At 47.1% G+C, this 19,466-nt stretch overlaps 7 protein-coding genes across 10 annotated transcripts; 3 read left to right on the top strand and 4 right to left on the bottom strand.

Moving 5' to 3' along the window:
- Window positions 1-230: 230 nt before the first annotated feature.
- Window positions 231-988, top strand: LOC108152042. The gene is made up of 3 exons (XM_017281041.2): window positions 231-333; window positions 394-631; window positions 685-988. The coding sequence occupies exons 1-3, from the start codon at window positions 254-256 to the stop codon at window positions 862-864; spliced, it is 498 nt and encodes a 165-aa protein (XP_017136530.2). The 5' UTR covers window positions 231-253; the 3' UTR covers window positions 865-988.
- On the bottom strand, window positions 885-2,548 carry LOC108152040 (adenosine 3'-phospho 5'-phosphosulfate transporter 2). The gene is made up of 3 exons (XM_017281039.2): window positions 1,443-2,548; window positions 1,202-1,383; window positions 885-1,145 (listed from the first exon to the last, which is right to left on the bottom strand). Exons 1-3 carry the CDS (start codon window positions 2,280-2,282, stop codon window positions 989-991), a joined length of 1,179 nt encoding a protein of 392 aa, XP_017136528.1. The 5' UTR covers window positions 2,283-2,548; the 3' UTR covers window positions 885-988.
- Window positions 2,549-2,777: 229 nt separating this feature from the next.
- Window positions 2,778-8,580, top strand: LOC108152038 (calcium homeostasis endoplasmic reticulum protein). 3 transcript variants are annotated; one of them, XM_017281036.2, is made up of 13 exons: window positions 2,780-2,929; window positions 3,079-3,249; window positions 3,308-3,684; window positions 4,597-4,759; window positions 5,035-5,107; window positions 5,656-5,730; window positions 5,991-6,067; window positions 6,131-6,329; window positions 6,394-7,485; window positions 7,544-7,711; window positions 7,789-8,106; window positions 8,171-8,342; window positions 8,417-8,580. In XM_017281036.2, exons 1-13 carry the CDS (start codon window positions 2,908-2,910, stop codon window positions 8,513-8,515), a joined length of 3,006 nt encoding a protein of 1,001 aa, XP_017136525.1. In that variant the 5' UTR covers window positions 2,780-2,907; the 3' UTR covers window positions 8,516-8,580. The 3 variants fall into 3 exon arrangements, with proteins under 3 accessions (XP_017136527.1, XP_017136525.1, XP_017136526.1); XM_017281037.2 differs by lacking the exons at window positions 2,780-2,929; window positions 3,079-3,249; window positions 3,308-3,684; window positions 5,035-5,107 and having other exon boundaries at window positions 4,635-4,759; XM_017281038.2 differs by lacking the exons at window positions 5,035-5,107; window positions 6,131-6,329; window positions 6,394-7,485; ... (2 more) ...; window positions 8,171-8,342; window positions 8,417-8,580 and having other exon boundaries at window positions 2,778-2,929; window positions 5,991-6,008.
- On the bottom strand, window positions 8,518-9,767 carry LOC108152041 (probable malonyl-CoA-acyl carrier protein transacylase, mitochondrial). The gene has a single exon (XM_017281040.2). The coding sequence runs from the start codon at window positions 9,718-9,720 to the stop codon at window positions 8,593-8,595; it is 1,128 nt and encodes a 375-aa protein (XP_017136529.1). The 5' UTR covers window positions 9,721-9,767; the 3' UTR covers window positions 8,518-8,592.
- Window positions 9,768-12,396: 2,629 nt separating this feature from the next.
- LOC108153380 lies at window positions 12,397-14,241 on the top strand. The gene is made up of 3 exons (XM_017283353.2): window positions 12,397-12,609; window positions 13,345-13,543; window positions 13,777-14,241. Exons 1-3 carry the CDS (start codon window positions 12,598-12,600, stop codon window positions 14,016-14,018), a joined length of 453 nt encoding a protein of 150 aa, XP_017138842.1. The 5' UTR covers window positions 12,397-12,597; the 3' UTR covers window positions 14,019-14,241.
- On the bottom strand, window positions 14,213-16,501 carry LOC108153379. The gene is made up of 4 exons (XM_017283352.2): window positions 16,223-16,501; window positions 15,275-16,154; window positions 15,059-15,210; window positions 14,213-14,998 (listed from the first exon to the last, which is right to left on the bottom strand). The coding sequence occupies exons 1-4, from the start codon at window positions 16,351-16,353 to the stop codon at window positions 14,368-14,370; spliced, it is 1,794 nt and encodes a 597-aa protein (XP_017138841.1). The 5' UTR covers window positions 16,354-16,501; the 3' UTR covers window positions 14,213-14,367.
- A 75-nt stretch (window positions 16,502-16,576) lies between these two features.
- On the bottom strand, window positions 16,577-19,429 carry LOC108151855 (unc-112-related protein). 2 transcript variants are annotated; one of them, XM_017280740.2, is made up of 2 exons: window positions 19,271-19,429; window positions 16,577-19,194 (listed from the first exon to the last, which is right to left on the bottom strand). In XM_017280740.2, exon 2 carries the CDS (start codon window positions 19,067-19,069, stop codon window positions 16,934-16,936), a length of 2,136 nt encoding a protein of 711 aa, XP_017136229.1. In that variant the 5' UTR covers window positions 19,070-19,194; window positions 19,271-19,429; the 3' UTR covers window positions 16,577-16,933. The 2 variants fall into 2 exon arrangements, with proteins under 2 accessions (XP_017136229.1, XP_017136230.1); XM_017280741.2 differs by having other exon boundaries at window positions 16,577-19,191.
- Between the last annotated feature and the right edge of the window lie 37 nt (window positions 19,430-19,466).

The raw sequence follows: 19,466 nt of genomic DNA, 5'->3' as shown, positions 1-19,466 counted from the left end.
GCATGTCTGGCAGCGCCATTTCATCAATCTATTAAATTTCATTTTTAACGTTATATAGAAATCCAATAAAAGCAAGCATATTAAGAATACCAGTAAGTAGAAAATAGATTCATTAATTGGATAAAATTATGTAGGCATGGATAAATGTTCTATATAGTTAGTAATAATCCACGGAATATAAAAAACAAGGAATATGTAAAATAGAACTTGAATTCGTCAGTATATTTACGGTATATTTTGAAAATTAGACGGTATGTTTCGGAATATTTCTGAGGGTCGGACGGTATATTTTATCGATAAGTGGCAAGACGGCATGGTTCGAATCAAAAATAGGTAAATAAATGTATTAAACAAATAAAGATGGCTTTCAATAAAGGTATTTTACTCAACCAGATACATAGCGGTGCAAATTGTGCCCTATACACCCACGCAGACCCTCCGTCTGAACGATCACAGCCTAGCCAAGTGCCTGCTGCAGAATGTGGAGAAATACTATGGCATCTACGGACTCGGCATTATAGAGCATGGATTTCGTGTAAAATATTGCAATGAACGCACCAAAATAGCCATTATACGCTGTCTGCATCGTGGCCAGCGTTTCGTGTCGAGCATGCTGCCGCTGATTACTCTGGTAAGTAAAAAATCGAATTATTTGAAACATGGCCCCACACTTTGAAGTTTCAGATAGGCGACGTGCGTGCCAAGTTCCGCACTCTATACATTGGCGCCACAATCATACAGTGCAACAAGTTTATCATCAAGCATCAGAAGCAGTTCCTGGATCGCGTGATGGGACAAGTGGAGTCTGCCAAGGAACGGCAGGATCTGTTCAAGCGCGTAATGGAGTTGGACATGGATAGATAGAGATTAATTAAACTAGAAGCTGATTTGTATAGTATATAATTAAGTAATTGTAGTACATAGCTTTCTTATAGAAAGCCGTTGTTCCGGTTTGACTAAAAAGTAGTGCTTATTTTTGGTATTCAAATTATACTTCGATGAGGAATTTGCGACTTGGTGACCGTGCTAGCCTGAAGCCGAATTGCTTAAACCTGGAACGGATGTCTGCAAACGTCAGTTTGTTCTTTTTGCTGTAGACGTTAAGATAGATGCCGAGCACAACTATCAGACCAGACCAAAGATATCTGGATAAAGAAATATGATGAGTAGGGAGAAAACCAGAATATTCAATGCTACTCACTGCACAGTGAAGGGTTTGCTGAAGAGCACAAAGGAAAAAGCGATGGTCACAGCCTTACGTGCGGTTGTCACGGTGGCAGCTATAGGCGCACCGCTGCTTCTCACCAGCGCCAATACAAATTGTATGCCCAAGTAGCCGGACAGGCTGAACAGGAACCCGTAACCGAAGGTTTGAAGGGGATGCTGAAACGATTGATATAATAATAGTAAATTATGTAGTAGTGAATACGCCTTATACTGACCTCCAAGCAGAAGGCGAATCCACTGAAAAAGTTTCCCGTGACCAGCATGATTACAAACAGATAAACGAAACCCAATCCGTACGAATAGAAGACCACCTCGCTGCTAGGAGCCTTGTGCTCCTTCATGGCCTTCTCCTGGACATTGCCGATCGCCGCATCACACAGCAGAGCTCCCGAAATCATAGCAACTCCCAGAAGATTAAAGTTGGGCGTCATCTGGGAGTCGGCCAGGGTGAACCATGCCAGACCGATGCACATGCAGAAGGCGGCCGCAAAGTCCAGCGGGCCATATCGCTTGCCCTGTATAAGGATGCTCCCCACAAGCACTGGAATCAGCTTGCAGCACTTGAAGATCACTTGGGTGGGATAGTTGAGGTAGCCCAGGCTCGAGTTGGACAGGCCCATGGTGCCCAGGGTTAGAGCAGCCAGAACCAGGTAGGTTTTCATGGGAATGCAACGTGGCGCCGGCTCAACGTTCCACAATGAACGTCGACCCGATCTGTAGGCCTCCAGGCGGCGTTCCACCAGGCCGAAGCCAATGTAGTACCCGAACTGGACGAGTGTGAGGAACCAGCCAAAGGGCTTGAATCCCTCCACTGTGAAAATAAGTTCCTGCAGATACCCATATAGGATGTAGAGTATAAAGACGCCCGCACAGCTCAGCAGAAACTGCGTTGTTTGATTGTAGTGCGTCAGATCAAAGCACAGGATCCGCAATTCCGGCGGAAGCTCCGATGATGACGACTTTCTCGTCAAGGTCGGAGAATTCGATGTCGGAGCCTGCTGCCCACTCGCACTCCCGTTGATGTTGATAACGCTTCCGGCTTGACCGTCACCCATTCTGTTCAGTCGAAGATTGTGTCTGTATCACAGAGAGTTATACATATGCTGTGCTTGCCGCGTAGATTACTGCCACGCAATGTGAGGGATTCCACGTTTACAAGATTGATTTGACATGCCGATCTTTAGGTTACATCATTTACCCACAAGTGTGTAGATTCCGCTACATTGAAAAAAGACTCTTTAACTAATTTTACACTCGCGGCATTTGTTTACGTTGTTTTTAGTGTTTCTATTTCCCAAAAAAATTAGTGGTGATATCGATATTACTATGCATCCAGTCGATAGTATCGATGGCCGAACTGAGCTCTTCAAATCGGTTAAGGCTCTCTTCACTCTCTTTGAATCGGGCATGAATCGGTAGCAACAACATGAGTCCCATTCTAGAGCTGGTCAATATATCGATATAGTTTTATAGTTTTAAGTGTTTCCATTGACAAAAAAAGTAGTGGTGATATCTATATTGCTTTCCGATAGTATCGATAGTCGACCATCGATTGTAAACATGGCGTCGCAAATTGCAACAACAAGAAGAAGATCTAGGTGAAAAGTGCCGCTGAAAAAACGCAAGAAGTAATGAATTTAGTCATTTGCAAGAAAGTTTGATAGTAAAAATTGCAACAAGATGGATGGACAGCCGCCAAGAGGTAAATACTGGCCTGAAGAGGCTCGCCGGTCGGATGGAGGGAGCACACGGCGCCCAGTCAGACGAGTTCTAGCACACACACACACACACGCCCGTGTAGTGATTTATGGGCTCAGCTCACATTTGATATACAAAATTGCCTTCTTTCAGATGCGAATTTACGCAATATAATAGATAAACTGGCCGAGTTCGTAGCGCGCAATGGGCCCGAGTTCGAAGCAATCACCAAACAAAAGCAGCAAAACAACCCAAAATTTGAGTTCCTGTACGGAGGCGAGTTTGCAAACTATTATCAATGTCGTGTGGCAGCCGAGCAAGCATGTGAGTGGAGAGAGCCTCTTTTTTAGTAGTCGACGTTCTGACGATTGCCGTTTCCCAGTGCTGAAGCAACAAGGCGTTCCATTACAACTGCCAGGGGGCCCAGCGTCCGGACACTATCTTCAACATCCGCCGCCGATGCAGCAGGCACAAGCACCTTCCCACTACGCACCACCAAATAACCAGCAACAGCACCCGCCCGCTCCAAACAATCTGCACGAGAACGCACAAGACAAGATGCAACAACAGCAGCAACAATCACCGCATTTATGGCCGCCAAACAATGCCGGACCTGGAACGCCGACAAAAAATCAGCCAGCCAACGGCCCGCCACTTACCCTGAACCTGACGGCCCAACTGGATGCCATCAAGATGCAGCAGAACACACTGCGGGAGCAAATCAAGCAATCTGAAGCGAATCTCTCTGCACAGCATACGGTAAATTAACATTGATAATGGGATCTGGTAGTGGGCCAGATATCTATATATATATATATATATGTATTGTTGCAAGCATTTTTCAAAGAGATCAGAGCGTACAAAGTGTGTACGCAAGGGTACACTGCTTCCCTACTGTAATTCACAGCCAATCAATCTCACTTGTTTTTCAAAATCTGAGTCTGAGTCCCAGATACGGATCCTCAATATTAAATGATTTATTACCTCTTTGGAGATGAGATCTCTCAATATTGCTTCCCAACATACGAGTATGGCAATGGCATGACTTATATGACGGTCTCTTTTGTAAAGTTTCCGAAGTTTTTATTAACTTTTGTAAAGGATAGCCCGAAAAGTCGTTTGATAATTTGAAGCTCTGTGAAGTGTTTGGCTATACCGTCTGTATGTTTCCTTCGTTTTCCGGCGAACATCATCAACTTGTGGGCTGCTTACTTTCTTATACCTTTACTGTCAGTGTTTCGGTCTCTATCGATCTCCCCTCTCTGTATTTATTCTGCAAGTGTGGATGCGTTCCAGTGTTCTTTCAGCTTTACTCAAATACATTCTCTATATTGTTTTCATTTTGATTTTACTATTGAATTAACAATCTACAATCTACAATGCTACATTAATTTTTGCTTTATTGTATATTTTTTGAAACATAAACCAAAAAAAAATAATAATAAAAAAATACTCTTCATACCAACTGACAAAAAAACAATGTATAAAAAAACACCCAAATTCAAATTTGTTTAAAACGAAACTATCGTTTCGTTGTCGAACCGCAAAAATATACCTTTGTGTGCCCAAAAAAACAAAAAACAAAACAAAACAAAAATATGCCCAAACTGATACCAAACCTACGAATTCGAACTAAAATCGCAACACAACCAACCAAATGAAACCCTATAGGCGCTGATGTCACAAAAGACGAAGCAGATCGAGGAGGCAATCGCGACTGCGCAGACGGCACAACTGGAGCAGCTGGCCGGCGAGCAGGGGATTGTTCTTCGTGATTTCGATGGAGTCCTGCAGCCGATCATCGATGCATGCACCAAGGACAGCATCTCCGCAGGTAAATATGAGTGTGCGGTGGCCAGGCGGCTCCGGCAGCTCGGCCCGCATGCAATTAGATTCTTCGTTACTGATATTTTTCATAGATGATAAGCTAGCGAAAATGTATGCTCCATATGCACACACGTACACACAGACACACACTTAATGATCCATACAAAGAAATTTTTAATTAATTTAAATATTTGATATATGTATGTTTTTTATAAATTATAAACTTATTAATGCCCAGTGACAATGACAATATGAGTAACCTGTTTGATATTGCAATTTTAGGCAAGAACTGGATTTTACAGCATTCAACCGACAGCGCAAAAATCAATGTCGTTTTACAATATCTTTTAAAGAAGTATGCCTCAGTTTATATAATTAATGATCCTCCACATGTATTAATGAAATTGTGTTTCTTTCTTTCAACGAGTGAAAATATTAACGAGACAAAAGAGACAAAACAAAATGTCGAAACGCAAACAAGAGAGATGATCGATTCGATTGAACGAGCGATTGCGAGAGACTCCCCCAGAGAGCCTCGAGATTGATTCGTTGCTTATGATTATGATTATGATTCGATGATAGTTATGAGATCTGATCTGGAATTCTAGACCATAGTTAGGCCAACACACACCACACACAATAGCACACACAGAAAACAAACCAACCTCCCCACCCATATATCATTTAATTTAAGGAAGCTTATCTTTAACACACACCAGACCCCAATCATCAGTAAAACAAGAGAAAACAAAATCAAAAAAGAAGAACAAATACAAAAAAAAAAGGACGCAGACTAACACAACAATATTCACAATACATGCACAACAAACTCATTTTGGAAAATGTTGTTGTGCATACAGAAAACTAGAAAAATATGTTTTTCGTTTGTTAATTTATTTTTAGGGCTTTGGTCAATGGTTCAACGTTTCAGCAAAAATTGCATCTTATATATTTAGTTAATGATATACTCCACCATTGGTAAGTTCGCCCAATCAACCTTAAGTATGTTAAACACACCCAAAACTGTGGGAGCCAAGCAACAGAGAGCCACAATTCAGCTTTGTTGCTTGGCTTACACAGCGGCTGGACAGGACGGAACCGAAAGGGACGGGGCTAGACGGCAGACACAGATACAGATACAGATACTGATACAGACACCCACTGGACCGTTGACATGAGACATGTGTGTGTGTCATCGCCAGGATATATGTTGTTTAAGCGTCACGATATATTTACAGCATGCGCAAAAACATCAACGACTTGAAGAACAGCCTAGAGAACGTCGTCATACCGATGTTCTGCAGCGCAGATCTAAGTATGTATAACAAAGATTATTCGTTTTTAATTTGAATATTTACTTTCTCCTTTTCCCCTATAGTCGCCAGCATGGATCAGCGCCAGAAGCTCGCCAAGCTGCTGTCCCTGTGGGAGTCCAAGGCGAAGTTTTTTGATGCCTGCGTCATCTCGAAGCTGCAATCGCCAGACTCGTCCATGCAGGAGTACAAAACAAATCTGCAGAACTCCAATCACGATATAGCAGCCAAGTTCACACAAAACACCAAGGCCACCCTTGACAAGTGAGTACATCCCCCAGAATGGTTTGAAGTGTAGTTTTCAAACCTTTCGATGTCTCCTTTTTAGCTACCAAAAACAGCATCAGATATTTATCCAACATGCCAGCCAGCAAATTGCACAATTTGAGCCACAAAGGCAGCAGCTCGAACAACAACTGATGGCAGCACAAAAGGTACAACAGCAACATCAGCTCCTTCAACAACAGGTCCCCGGAACGCCACAGAAGAACATACCATCGTTAATGTCCCATCGGTTAATCATGCCCGGAGAGCATGAACACATGAATACGCCACCACCGAATGAGGCGCCGCATCCTCAAGCTGGGAACAACATATATGCAGGTGCCAATTTCCACCAGCAGCAGCAACAACAACAACCGCCCCAGCAGTCGGGTAATCATTTCGGAGATCCACGGGGACCAAACTTTTTCATTCCGGACATGTCGAAGCCGCCGCCAGGCTTTGCAGGGCCTATGCACTTGCATGGACAGGTGGCAGCGGCCCTACAGCAGCAACAGCAGCAGCAGCAACAACAACAGCAGTATGGACAAATGCCCGGACAGGGGGCTAATAATGAGCCTCCCGTTGATCTGGGCGTGCTCAATGCAGCCATTCAGGCTGTGATGCAGCTGCAGCATCAACAGCAGCGGCATCCCGACGAGCCCCAGCAAAATCCACAACAACTTCAGCAGCAAATACCACAACAGCTTCAGCATCAAATCCCACAGCTCCAGCAGCAGCAGCAACAACTAACCGGATATCCACAAAGTTTGCGACAAGCCCAAGGAAATGTCGATCCAAATGCAGTGGATTTGGATGCGCTAAACGCAGCTATTCGAGCGGTTATCACACAACATCCGGATGACATTCATGCGGAGCAAAAGCACCATTTGGAAGATGGCCAACTCCTGCAGCATCAGCAAGGTGAAGGTGAAATGATAGATCCTGCCGTTCTGGCCGAGCCACAGATACCCACAGCGCCTTATTACGACTTGCCCGCCGCTCTAATGGTTCCCCTCATACGGCTGGAGGATTACAACTACAAGTCACTGGATCCAGCGGATATACGGGTTCCAGCACCGGCGCCGCAAAGCGAGCGCCTGACGAATGCATTGAATGCTTTCTATGCGGCGCCTTCCCACGATCGGCCAAGGGATAAGTAAGTGCTGTACACTTAGACTCTTAGACATGGGATTCATTATGCTTTCGTCTTCCAGTGAGGGTTGGGAGAAGCTAGGCCTGTACGAGTACTACAAGGTGAAGAACGGGGCGCGAAAGAAGAAGGAAGAAGACATCAAGGAAGGCATACGGGAAAAGTCACGCTCCCCCAGTCCCATTGTGCTCGAGAAGCCACAGCCCAAGAAAGGCAATAAGCGATGCTATCGGTTGGTTATTCACAAAAATATCTCCTGATTTAAGTCATTATAGAATACGATCGATTCTCTTGAATTTTCTTATCTAGTTCACAGAGTCGCAGTCGATCCCCAGTGCATACACCTCCGCGTCGTGAAAGGACCCGCTCACGGTCGAGCTCTCGCTCAGTGGAGCGGACGTTAACGCCGCCACCGCACCGCAATCGTACTGGGGGCGGAAACGGTGCCAGCGGTCGGAAAGGTCGCAACCGATCTCCGCGGCATGAACGTGAAAACAACAGCAATAGCAATAGCAGCGGCAGCAACCGTGAGAATCGTGCTGAACGCAATAATTCCAATAGCAACAATGGCAACAACAATTCAAGGCGTGTGGATAGGGACAGATCCCCAACACCTCCGAGTTTCTTGTAAGATGATTCTCATCCTTAGTTGCATTTCCTTATTTTTAGTTTATTCTTCTGTGACTTTCAGGGGAAGCAACTTTCCCAAGCCGCAGGAGTTCATTGAGGAGACAAATAAAGGCCATCAAATGCTGATGAAAATGGGATGGGCGGGCACCGGAACTGGCTTGGGCTCAAAGAATCAGGGTATAGATGCGCCCATCTCGGGCGGCGAAGTGCGCGATCGTCGCGACATGTACAAGGTACAAAGATGGGAAACCTGGCTAACCCTCTGAAAACCCTCGAATAACTAATCAATGATTTCTGTTTCCATCAGGGTGTCGGCAATAACCTGAACGATCCCTTTGAGAGCTTCCGCAAGAACAAGGGTGCCGCATTTGCCCATCGAATGCGCACCAGAGATGACAAAAGTTAAGATCTGTTTAAACTTTTTTTTTCTGTTTCCGCTAGCAAAGAAAATACATTTTTATAAAAAGAGGATTCGAATCTTATTTATGCTGAAACATTTAGGCAGGACTGTGCGGCCTTGGCATTGACTTTCTCAAGCACCTGGAGCAGACCTTTGCCGGGACCACACTCGAAGGTGCGCGGAAAGTCGGCGCCCTGCTTCCGTTCGTACATCTCGTGGAGTGTCTGCTCCCACTTAACAGGCCGGACGATTTGCTTCGGCAGCTGGATTAGAATGTTCTTGGCATGCCGGTATGGCTTGCCGTCTACATTCGAGTAGACTCGGATGATGGGATCCTGCAGACTCAGCGACTTGAGCGCCTTGGTAAACGGTTCGACAGCGCTCTGCATGAGAGGAGTGTGGAATGCACCGCTGACAGCCAGGCGCTTCATGCGACGTATCTTCAGAGCCTTGGCATTCTTTTCGAGGAACTCCAGAGCCTCCACATTGCCGGCGACGACCTTGCAGTGCGGGTACATGTAGTTAGCTATGCCGCAGTAGGGCGACTCCACTCCTCGGTCCAGACACCATTGTTGGGCCTTTGCGCAGGCTTCGCCCAGATTCGTATCCGGTCCATACAACGTCATGGCCATGGCTCCCGCTGCCCGATCACAGGCAGCCTGCATTGCTGTGGCCCGCACTTGAACAAGCTTCACGGCCTTATCAAAAGGCATCGCTCCGGCGTAGACCAGGGCAGTGATCTCGCCCAGACTGAAACCAGCAGCTGCTACACAGTTCTCAATGGCATGGGGTCGCTCTTCGCGAAGCTGCTCCAGCGCTGCCAGTGAAGACACCATCACAGCCAGCTGTGCATGCTCCGTGCGATTCAGCTTCTCACGTGGTCCCTCCAAGCAGATCTTCAGCAGATCATAGTTCAACACTTGGTTGGCCAATTCAAATATATGCCGTGCACCCGGAAACCGCAACAGATCCTTGGCCATGCCCACATACTGGGTTCCCTGGCCAGGGAACAGCATCACACTTGTCTCCTTGGGATCGATGGCCGGCCGGCGTTTTTGGTCCAGTGGCTCTGCCAGCTCGTTGAGAAGCTGCTGCCGTTTATTTGCATCTCCCAATGTTGAGGCGGAATCTGTGGTGGCTTTCGCTGCATCGCTCCTCCAACGGGACCAGCTCAGGTTGCCGAAAACTCGTGTTTTTCTTACTGCTAACATTTTGTACAAAAATGAGTTATTATGAGGCAAACAGCTGATTGTGTTTACAGCTGCAGCCCGAACAGGTGGCGCTACAGGGTTTCTTGCGACCCCTGGCGGGAACAAAAAGCACTGTATTTATCCGTTTCGCTTTTAAATGAAGAATGTCACTGAGGCTGGGCTGAAGGCCTATTCATTTATGTTGCTATGCTAATAAATTGGGCATTAGTCATGACTCAACCAATCGTAGTATTCGTGCTGACTCAGAGTGACTCCCCACACTCAGGCCCCAGTTGACCATATTTGTGGATTTGTTTGTGAAAGAGTATTTAATAGCCCCCACCATCGGCTGCGATCCCTGGAAAGGGTTTCTAATTTGAAACACGATCGTTTCCTAAGGAAATGCCAAAGTTTTTTGAACTCATGTGCACTGAGAAACCCTTCTTCGCATGCCACACAAAAGGAAAAAAGGAAGATAGCAAAGGTGAACGACAATCTCTGCGAAGAAGGCGAAGCCGAAGCCAAAGCCAAAGCCGCCGGCAAAGTCAGACACGACACTGAAGATGACGTGACGCACCACTTTCGCCCTCAGTTCAAAGAACAGGCCATCAGCATCAAAACAAAAACACTAGCTCACACGCTTGGGTCTTCTCTTCTCTGCTCTGCTCTGCTCTGTCCCTTCCAGGTCGCAGTCCCAGTCCCCATTCCTGAACTGAACCTCTGATGCTTCCCCTTCTCGGAATACGAAGCGACATTCCCTTTTCATTTCTTGTTGCCAAGGAAGGACCAAGCCAATGCTCGTCTAGACTGCACGAATATCGGAATCAGATTCGGCACCGGCGATGGCTATCTCTACGAGTATTAGAACGAGAACCAGTTTTGGAATTCGTATTCTTAAATTTCGGCTGTTTGGGCAACGGCAAATGATGATGGGGGGAGACAGGCGGGGTGCGTGCCCAGGTATGCCCAAGCATGTAGGCTGCTTGGAGATCGTTGACATGGTGCGCAAGTGCCGGTGGCGTTTTCTGGCGGCTTCTTAAATCAGGTTGTGAAATTGTATTTATGAATGAGAAGAGCTGCTGGACAGATTTAAAATACAACAACATAAAACTAATGAAATGCATACTTTAGCCAAAGGCCAAACTATTCGACCACATTCCTCCCTCCACAAGTTTTGCAAATTCTCGGCTAGCCTCAAAATTGCGAGACGAACGTGCCTTTACCGTTAGCTCGATTAAGTGACAGTAGAGACAGCGGGAAAAAATGCACATTCCGAAGGACACGGCGCGAGGCGCAACAGCGTATTCAAACGTGAGGCTAGGCGGAGAAATGCAATTGCGACTCAGCGTTGCGTATACGACGCGAGGGCCGGAGAACGTTTCCGCATGCGAGAAATGCACCGACAGGCACGGACACGAGCACGACTGCATCGATCGGGTAAGCGCCATAAAAAACTCGGCCGAAAGTGTACATTGACCGAGAGACCAGCTAAAAATACGAGTACCAAAAGAATGAACCCAAAAATTATAACGAAACAGCAATTATGAACGCACCCCTCCCTCGATTTGGATGCAAGTGAGGTGAAGACCTAAAATAAAGTCAAACGACGACGAAAGCGCGACGCGATGCGTTCCCGATGACGCTCGGACTGGGAACAACAGTTAAATGATCAATGTCAGTATAACGTCAATCCATTGATGCTACAACGGCAACGTAAAGTGAGCACGAGCACCAGCGCCAGAGAGCGCGTCGAAGCCAGCTGAGCGAAATCTGAAGTGCATGCCATTACGCATGCGTACGAGAGTGAGAGTGACATTGAAAGTGCTTCTCGCTCCGCTCTGCTCGGCTGCTACTTTGCTTCTTTTCTACAATGAAATAACTGTAGGAGAATGAGCACGAGTGATCATTCACCCAGTATGATCTCCAGAATGCACTGCAAAAAATGAATGTTGATTTTTACGCAGTCGAGGGAAGTTCTTGGAATTGCAGAATGAATATATTTGAATATTGGTTCCTCAATTCCACAGAAGAATAGTTCTTTGAAATTTACATACAGATGAAATCATTTTGTAATAATCTATGTTACTTAAGATTTCAGCAACTGCAGCTGCACTTATAAAAACTTTGATAAAGATTAACAAGAATATTCGAAATTAGTTGTTATATGGATTTTATGGATTTTTTCATGAATTCTTTATCTTTAAATGTAAATCTATGAACCAAGTGTGGACAATCCCAAAAATTGAGATGCGCGACGAGTGGAAATCCCCTAGCAACAAGGCCTGAGATATGCCAGAGGGAAACTTTCACCACCACCTGCATGTCACAACAGCTACCTCCCCCCCCCATTACAGACCCAAGGTGATAGATTAGACAGTAAGCTGTTTCCTACATCTTTATCGGCATGTGACCAATTATGGCGCATATTGTGTGTAGATGAGGTTTCGTCGAATTATCGAATTATGTTGGAATAAAATACATAAAATGTTGAGCAGTGATGGTCTTCGCGTGATGGCAGAGATGGAGGAGTCACGGTAAAGAGCGCATCCGAGTGCGCAGCCGCAACCGCAGCCGCAGCCGACTGCTCTTACTCTCACCCTTACTCAAGAGCAGCGTCGAGAATCTCAACCCCCCCTCGGGGGCGCGGGTCCGTATTTATACTCGTATTTATATATAAATGCCGCTCGGCTTCGGATCGAGCGTGCATTGTGAGCTCGTTGCTTATCAGGTGACGGTCGGTGGTCGGGTTTGTACGATCAGAGAACACGCCAGTAAAAAAAGTTCGTTGTGCGATCTTTCCTTTGCTCGACAAATAATACGTATACGTATTGTGCCCCCTACCGAAGGAAGGACTGTGATATATCAAAAAAGGAATAACTATTTATAAATCAACCAATCATGAATGCAAAGGTAAGCGAAATTTTCTCAAAAAATGGGGGATTGTAGAGCCAGAATACATTTTAATTAAATTAGTTGTGACCGTTGAATTTGAGTCCTGTCCCTAAATTTTTCTAATCCAACCTTCTCACATATTTATTATACACATATCTTAATTATCGAGAAAAGTGGGTGTGTGCAAATGTGTAAATAATTCAGCTAAAAATATCAAAATTCGCGAATGCGCTTTTGTTCTGCCCCTCCCGGGGTTCCTCCAAGCATAATGCGCCAGATGATTCCGATTGGGATAAACAAATTGTCACCGCAAAATGCGGAAATGCCTACCTGACGGGGCGTACGTATTACATAATTTCCATTTCATCTCTTTGTAATATCAGGGAAGCTTCGGTCATTAAAAGCGGCAATTAAAATTTACCATTTGGCTGAGACGACTTGCAAATGCGCTCCAGTTTATGTTTAGGACTGAGCCGAGCTTTTGACCCACTTTATGGGCCGCATAAGCCGTCGCAGGGGAGGCGGCAGCAGTGAGACGTCACCACATCCCAGCTGTCGTCAGCCCAAAGTGGTTCATCCAGATGCGGTCCCCGATCCCTGATCCAGAGATACAGATACAGATTTTGTAACACTTAAATAAAAAATCTCTGAGCGGCTTGAGCTGCAGCGTCATCCGACTTATAATTAGGCGGCGGAGGCCGTTTGGGATTTAATTTTGCACCATACACTCAAAGGTGTCTTTTTCTCTTGCAGTTCAATCTGTGCCGCTGGACACTGCTGGTGATCAGCGTATTCTGTCTGCTGAAGGAGTCCTCGGGCAGCTTTTGCTCCATGGAGAAGATGAAGACGGTCGCGATGGAGGCCTGCGAGCATCTATTTCAGCAGGACGAAGCTGCACGGCGGGACAAGCGGTCTATAGAGTACAGCCATCACCATCTGAATCGCCTGGGATGTAAGTATAAGTCAGATAAATCAGATTATTGACTGAATAAGGTCAGAGAGTCAGTCAACCCGACAATTGCATTCGGAACTGGCAAAAACACGTTTAAATTTGTAGACGGCCTGTCGGCAATGCTCGGGCATTTGCATAAAGCAGTTCCGATGCAAAACTTAACCGTTTTCAAGGCACAAGTTCAAGATCACTTTTCTCACACAACGTTTCCCATTTTTGTTCACTGTTCACAGACGGCAAACTGCACGACAAGCATCATTACATCACCCGGAGTAACTATCCCATGGGTGGCTATCTGAAAGTGAATCGTGACCATTACCGCCGTCTCAGCGAGCTGGATGTGGTGCCACGCTACAAGCCCAAGAAGATCCATCACGAGAAGAAGGAGCGCTTCAAGCGGGATCATGCCAGCAGCTCGTACAACAACATCTCCTACTGCTGCTTAAACAGCTGCAACGAGGAGTTCTTCTGCTAGTTCTTCTGCTAGTTCTTCTTCTCCATGGCCTCACTCCGTCCATTGCCTAGATTAGATTATACACCCACCCGACTACAAGACGCGCTAACTCTTATAGAGTTCGGTACCTTATACTTCCCCACCGTTGGAAGGGACCAAAATTCTTGCCACAGTATTTGTACATTTAAATAGATTTATATTTAATTTTTAAGACCAAAATATAGAATGACATTAAAAAAAAGGACACCATTTTTAGTGCAATTATTCGCATCTCACAAGGCACTTGTACAGTGAACGCCATAAGTTTGAAACTCTTCTTATGATCACATTTCCATTTACAGACAGACAAATACCTAAACAATTTAAGAAATCACAAAGCACTTATATAGTACGTTCCCCTGCAGACGGCACATTCATATTTGCTGCAGTTCCCCTCGTCGAGCGGCTGCAGGGAGTGGAAGTACTTGGAGATTACGTCCAAGATGTCCTGGCGATGACGCTCAAGGAAATCCACAGCAAAATCATCATAGGTGTGCACGCAGTGCATTAATATCCGATAGAGCACCGTCTCCGTGGAAACGAACGTGTTCAGGGTGCGGTCAATCGAGTCGATATTCTGTTCCACAAAGGTACGCGTCATTTCCATTAAAAACTGCACCGCCTTATCGCTAAAGTATCGGGCCAAAGCGTCTAGCACGTCCGTGAGGTTGCCTAGACTGCTGATGTGCTCCACAAACTTGCTGCCAAATTGAGTGCCCAGCATTTCCAGATTCAGGCGCATCTGTCCCCCACTGCCCAGGCTCACAATATTGGGCAGCACAGTGGCACCCAGGGCACCGACCATAGAAGCTCCTTGCGAAAGATGCGCATTGATCTTGTGCAAGCTGAGCAAGGCCTCCTTGAAGGGTATATCATTAAAGGTGCGCACAATGTCAAACTTTCCGCTGTCGGAGCCGTTATGCAGCTTTATGGACTCTTGCGAGATTTGCCTAACAACTTTTCTGCAGGATAATCGAACTCTATAACAGTGATCAAAAAAGGATGTGGTTTGTATTTCTTACCTGGTTTGATTGCGCAGCGCGCGCATCAATGTTGGTCTATTGCTCACCTTGGAAGCTATGCGGAGATTGTTAATGGAATGCGTGAATATAACCAGGCTCGAGGCAATCTGCAGAATATCCAGTTTAGACAAGGTCTGATCGTCGCCAACTTTCTGCAAAATGCAACAAGAAACTACACTTAAATATCCAATGGCATCGCGACTGCAAGCAACTCACCAAATATAGGTCGTACACACCGTTGGCCACACCCGTGCCGGAAATGACAATAGAAGACACATTGATGCCCTTCACGGCGAACTGAGCGGCACAGTTCACTTCGGTGCCCGCTGCGGCCACTCTGGACATAAGTCGGGTAGCTCCTGTGGCTCCCAGGCCAACCACACCCCCGGCCACGCCTAGCCATTGGCCCCGAGCTTCACTGTCCGTGATGGAAGTGGACTGACCATGCCGCACACGATCGTAAAGGCGGTTGGCCGAGCGCAAGGTACTATAGGCTGCCGTTGCAACGCCTACAGCAGTGGCGGCCAGAATGATGGGTCCGCCTACGGGAACCGCCAAGGCGGCAGCCACGGGGACACTTGCCACAAGGCTACCAACAGTGGCCACCTTGTCGCCGACATTGAGGATTCTGTGCCGCGCTCCAGACGCTGGCGTGGGATACACCATTAGCTGAACTCCGGCATCCTCGTCGTCGGTGATGGTGTAAATGCCACGACTTGGAGCTATCATCATGCCCTTGGGCAGAGTATTTCCGAAGACATACTTCTCCCAATTGGCATAGACCCGGCCGTGTTCGTCGATGAAGATCATGCAACATTCCTCGCTGTTTTCGCCCTTTATGCACTTGCGGGTGCGGAATACAGGATGGCAGCTATAGGTGGTGGACTGCACGGCCAGCTCTGCATCCATTTCGGGCGTGACCAGCACGTAGATAATGGCCGAGAGCAGAGTGCGGTTTGTGTACTTCCGCTGTAGCCACACATTTCGGAACAGTTGCTCGCGTTGCTTGGCCACCTTCCTGCTGTTTGTTGCCTCATTATCTAGGATCAGATTTTCGATCTTCTGCTTTAGCACTTCAGCCTGATCTGGGGCTAGTCTTTGGGGAATGCGGAGAGCATGAGTAATTAAGATGTTCTGTGCAATTGCATAATCCTATGTACGTACGAGTCCCAAATGATTTCCGAGCGCAGGGCGCTGCTTAGCCCAAAGTCCCGTTGCACATCGTAGGCCGAGTGCGTCATTTGCTTCTCTTCTGATTCTTTGCTCATGGAACCACAGGGGCGCAGCGAGCACATTCAAACATTAAAACGTAAATAAGACAACTATCAATTTAGTAAAATGTATCAAACTATAGTATAGAGAGTAAAAATATATTTTCCGACCGGGCGAAATTCGTTTCCACAACAACAAATTGTCGCGAGCCCTTCAACAGATGGCGCCAGACTACTTTAAGAATATTGCACCTCTGGCAGCAGATACCTTTCGATAAGTAATCGATTAACCACAATGAGCGCAAAATTTTTTTTTAAATTATAAGGTTTTATTTATTTATTTCCTTAAAAGTTAGTTATACAAAAACATTGCTAAGGCCACGGTTAAGTCTGTTTAGAGTTAGGAAGGCTAAAGAGCCTTTGGCAAGCGATTTTTTTTGGTTAAAAATCATCAACAAGATTAGTTTAAAACGAATTAAACATTAAGAAAAACGTACATACAAGTATTGCATTGAAATTGTGAGTCTATCAGTTGGTTAGGCGCGGACCGAAAGTAGCTTAAACGTTAAGAATAGGGCACACCATATGGCCACTTGACAACAATAATAGTTTGCTTTTTATACAAAAAAAAAAACACCAGCAAACAATGAACACAACCACTCGTCTATGACCAACCACCTGTGAGTTTGTGGAAGAGTTCCTCATTCAGGGTTTGGTTATTGTCCTTGGAGCGCATCGACATAAAAATGTAGCCGCCAATAAACTCATGGACAACCTTGCAGTCCGCCGAGTGACAAGAGAAGACCACATTCTCGTCTTGGAACTGAATCATCATGCACTTGATGTTCCAGTTGACATTCCAGGCCTTCATGTTGTTGTAGCGCCAGGTCTTGATGTGATCCCCAGAGCTCAGGTCCATGCGCATAATTCGATTCTGGGCCACTCCCAGCAGCTCCTCCTTCTTGTGGCCGTCAAACTTGATGATAAAGAGAGTGACGCCAAAGTCCGGCAGAGACTGCCAGGCCTGTATGTACTTCAGCTTCGACTCGAGCAGATTCAGCTCCCGCACATTGGCATGGGCCTCCAGTATACGCTGCACAGCCTTGCCGGACAGCTTCCGATTCATTTTGGGGGATAGATAGTCCACCGGCTCGACGGAGCGTGGATCAATGTTCACATGCACGCCATGCACCGGACGCTGCATCTGTAGCAGCGAGAGTATGCTATCTACCTCACTCTCATATGAGCTGTCGGCCAGCGAGCGGCCCTTGGCCGCCAGGCGACAGGCAGCCATCCATTTCGCATACTGCTGCTCGTTCTCGCAGCGCACCCAGACCTCGGTGTTGGGACCGTTTCTGCCCTCCGGGGAAACCTCCAGGCGTATGGCATACTTCCCCTGTGACAGGTTGACGTCCGGTGTGACCTCGCATCCCTTCAAATTGATGCTGATGGCTGGGGCCTGGCGTCGGGACTCCTCGGCACTCTTGTAAAGATGCAAATGTAGATCACGGTAGGTGAAGAAGTAACGCTTGAAACCCCTCAGCGTGAAGCGCTGTGGCTTCAGATAACGCAAATAATCCGACAGTTCCGGAATGCGAGTGATATTTCCAGCGTCGCCACCGGCATTCGGTCCCTCCAGTGTGATCTGCAGCTCCTTGAGGGCCGAATCTATCTCATCGTCATCGTTTTCCTGGCTGGACGTCTCTATGCCCGAATCGACGGCACTCGTGGGCAAGGCATCCACGTGATGGTTGACCTGAAACTGCAGGGCAGCAAACATCAGACTTTCCTCCTCGGTGCAGTCCAGCTCCTCGTTCAGAATGCTCCACTTGGCCTGCTCGTACAGCTGGTTGATGCGCACCTGATCGTATTTGGGATTCAGGTCAAAGAAGGTAAAGTACTTGAAGCGCAGGCGCAGCGTGTCGTACTCGCGTATGCCCTGTTCCATTATGGACAGCGAAGAGTCCAGCCAGCCGACATTGAGGCGCGCCTTCTCCACCAGCGACTTGGGACGCAGTAATTGGGCTCGCACATCGGCACAGGGCGTCGGTGGAGAGCTGGCCAAGTTCTCCTGGAAATCCCCTAAACTTGAGGAGGAAGAATCGTACGTGGCATAGCCAATCTGACTCTGCTTCCATGTTCCAGGCGATGGCGAGGCCATGGGCGAGCGTCGGCTGTGATTGTGCGGCGATAGTGGGGCGCAAAAGAACATGCCCGGTGCGGAGGGCTTGTCCAGGCTGCCAGTGCTTCCTCCATCCGCATGGAAGGCGGCATTGATGGGCACAAACGAGTTGGTGTCCGCAGCAGGGTGCAGATATGTGGTGCCATCTGGCTCAGCGATGGGCACCCGCTTCTGATGCGGCACCTGGGCGAAGTTCTTTTTCAGATGCTCCGCCTCCAGGGGCTTACAGAGCGACAGCTCCTCCGGGTAACGGATCTCCAGCTGCTTGCAGAGATTAACCACAGCAGCAAAGGTTTTCACGGAATAGTCCACGCGACAGTCCAAATACCGCAGGTCCGGCAGCTGCACCCGCAGAGTCTTGTGCATGGGGGTGAAGTGAAGCAGGCTGTCCGCCTGGACGCCGCACTGATCCAGCGTAGCGCGTGTCCGGTTAAGCCAAATGTTCCTGGCGGGCCACCACAGGGCATGGTCGGACCAGTCCTTGGGATTCTCTGGGTCCACAAGCTGCAGCATTATGCCCCCGATATGCTGATCCCCACGCACGCGCATAGTGCGCTCCAGCGATAGATCCGTGATGAATATGCGCAGGTTCCATGAGTTTTCCCCGACGTGGATCATTTTGCCAAAGAATTTTCCGCACAATGACGTCAGATGGTCGCCCTAAATGCGCTTGTGCTCAATCTGTCTGTCTGCGTCCTTGTGGGGGCGCCTACGAGCAAGAGCCAATTTTCGATTCGGGCCTACTAAAAAGAGAATCACGACACAGATGTTCACTTAATTGGCATTTTTTGGGTGGTGATGCAATGTACGGGCACTCACTTCAATGCGGGCACGTTGCATATGCCGTAATACTTCCGGATGCGAGTAATTGCATTGATCGATTTCACTTGAATCTCGAATAAATGGAGCAATTAAAGAAAATTCATTGAAAAAGAAAGCGCCTCCGATTCGGTGGAACTGCCAACTCGGTTTTAAATGGTGGCACTAATTTGGTATTTTAGCGAGCTGGCAGCAC

The sequence above is a fragment of the Drosophila miranda genome, chromosome XR, assembly GCF_003369915.1.
Source record: "Drosophila miranda strain MSH22 chromosome XR, D.miranda_PacBio2.1, whole genome shotgun sequence".
In the NCBI taxonomy this organism is placed as follows: Eukaryota; Metazoa; Arthropoda; class Insecta; order Diptera; family Drosophilidae; genus Drosophila; species Drosophila miranda.
The sequence above is the reverse complement of the archived record's forward strand: the minus strand, read 5'-3'. Positions and strand labels throughout refer to the sequence as shown.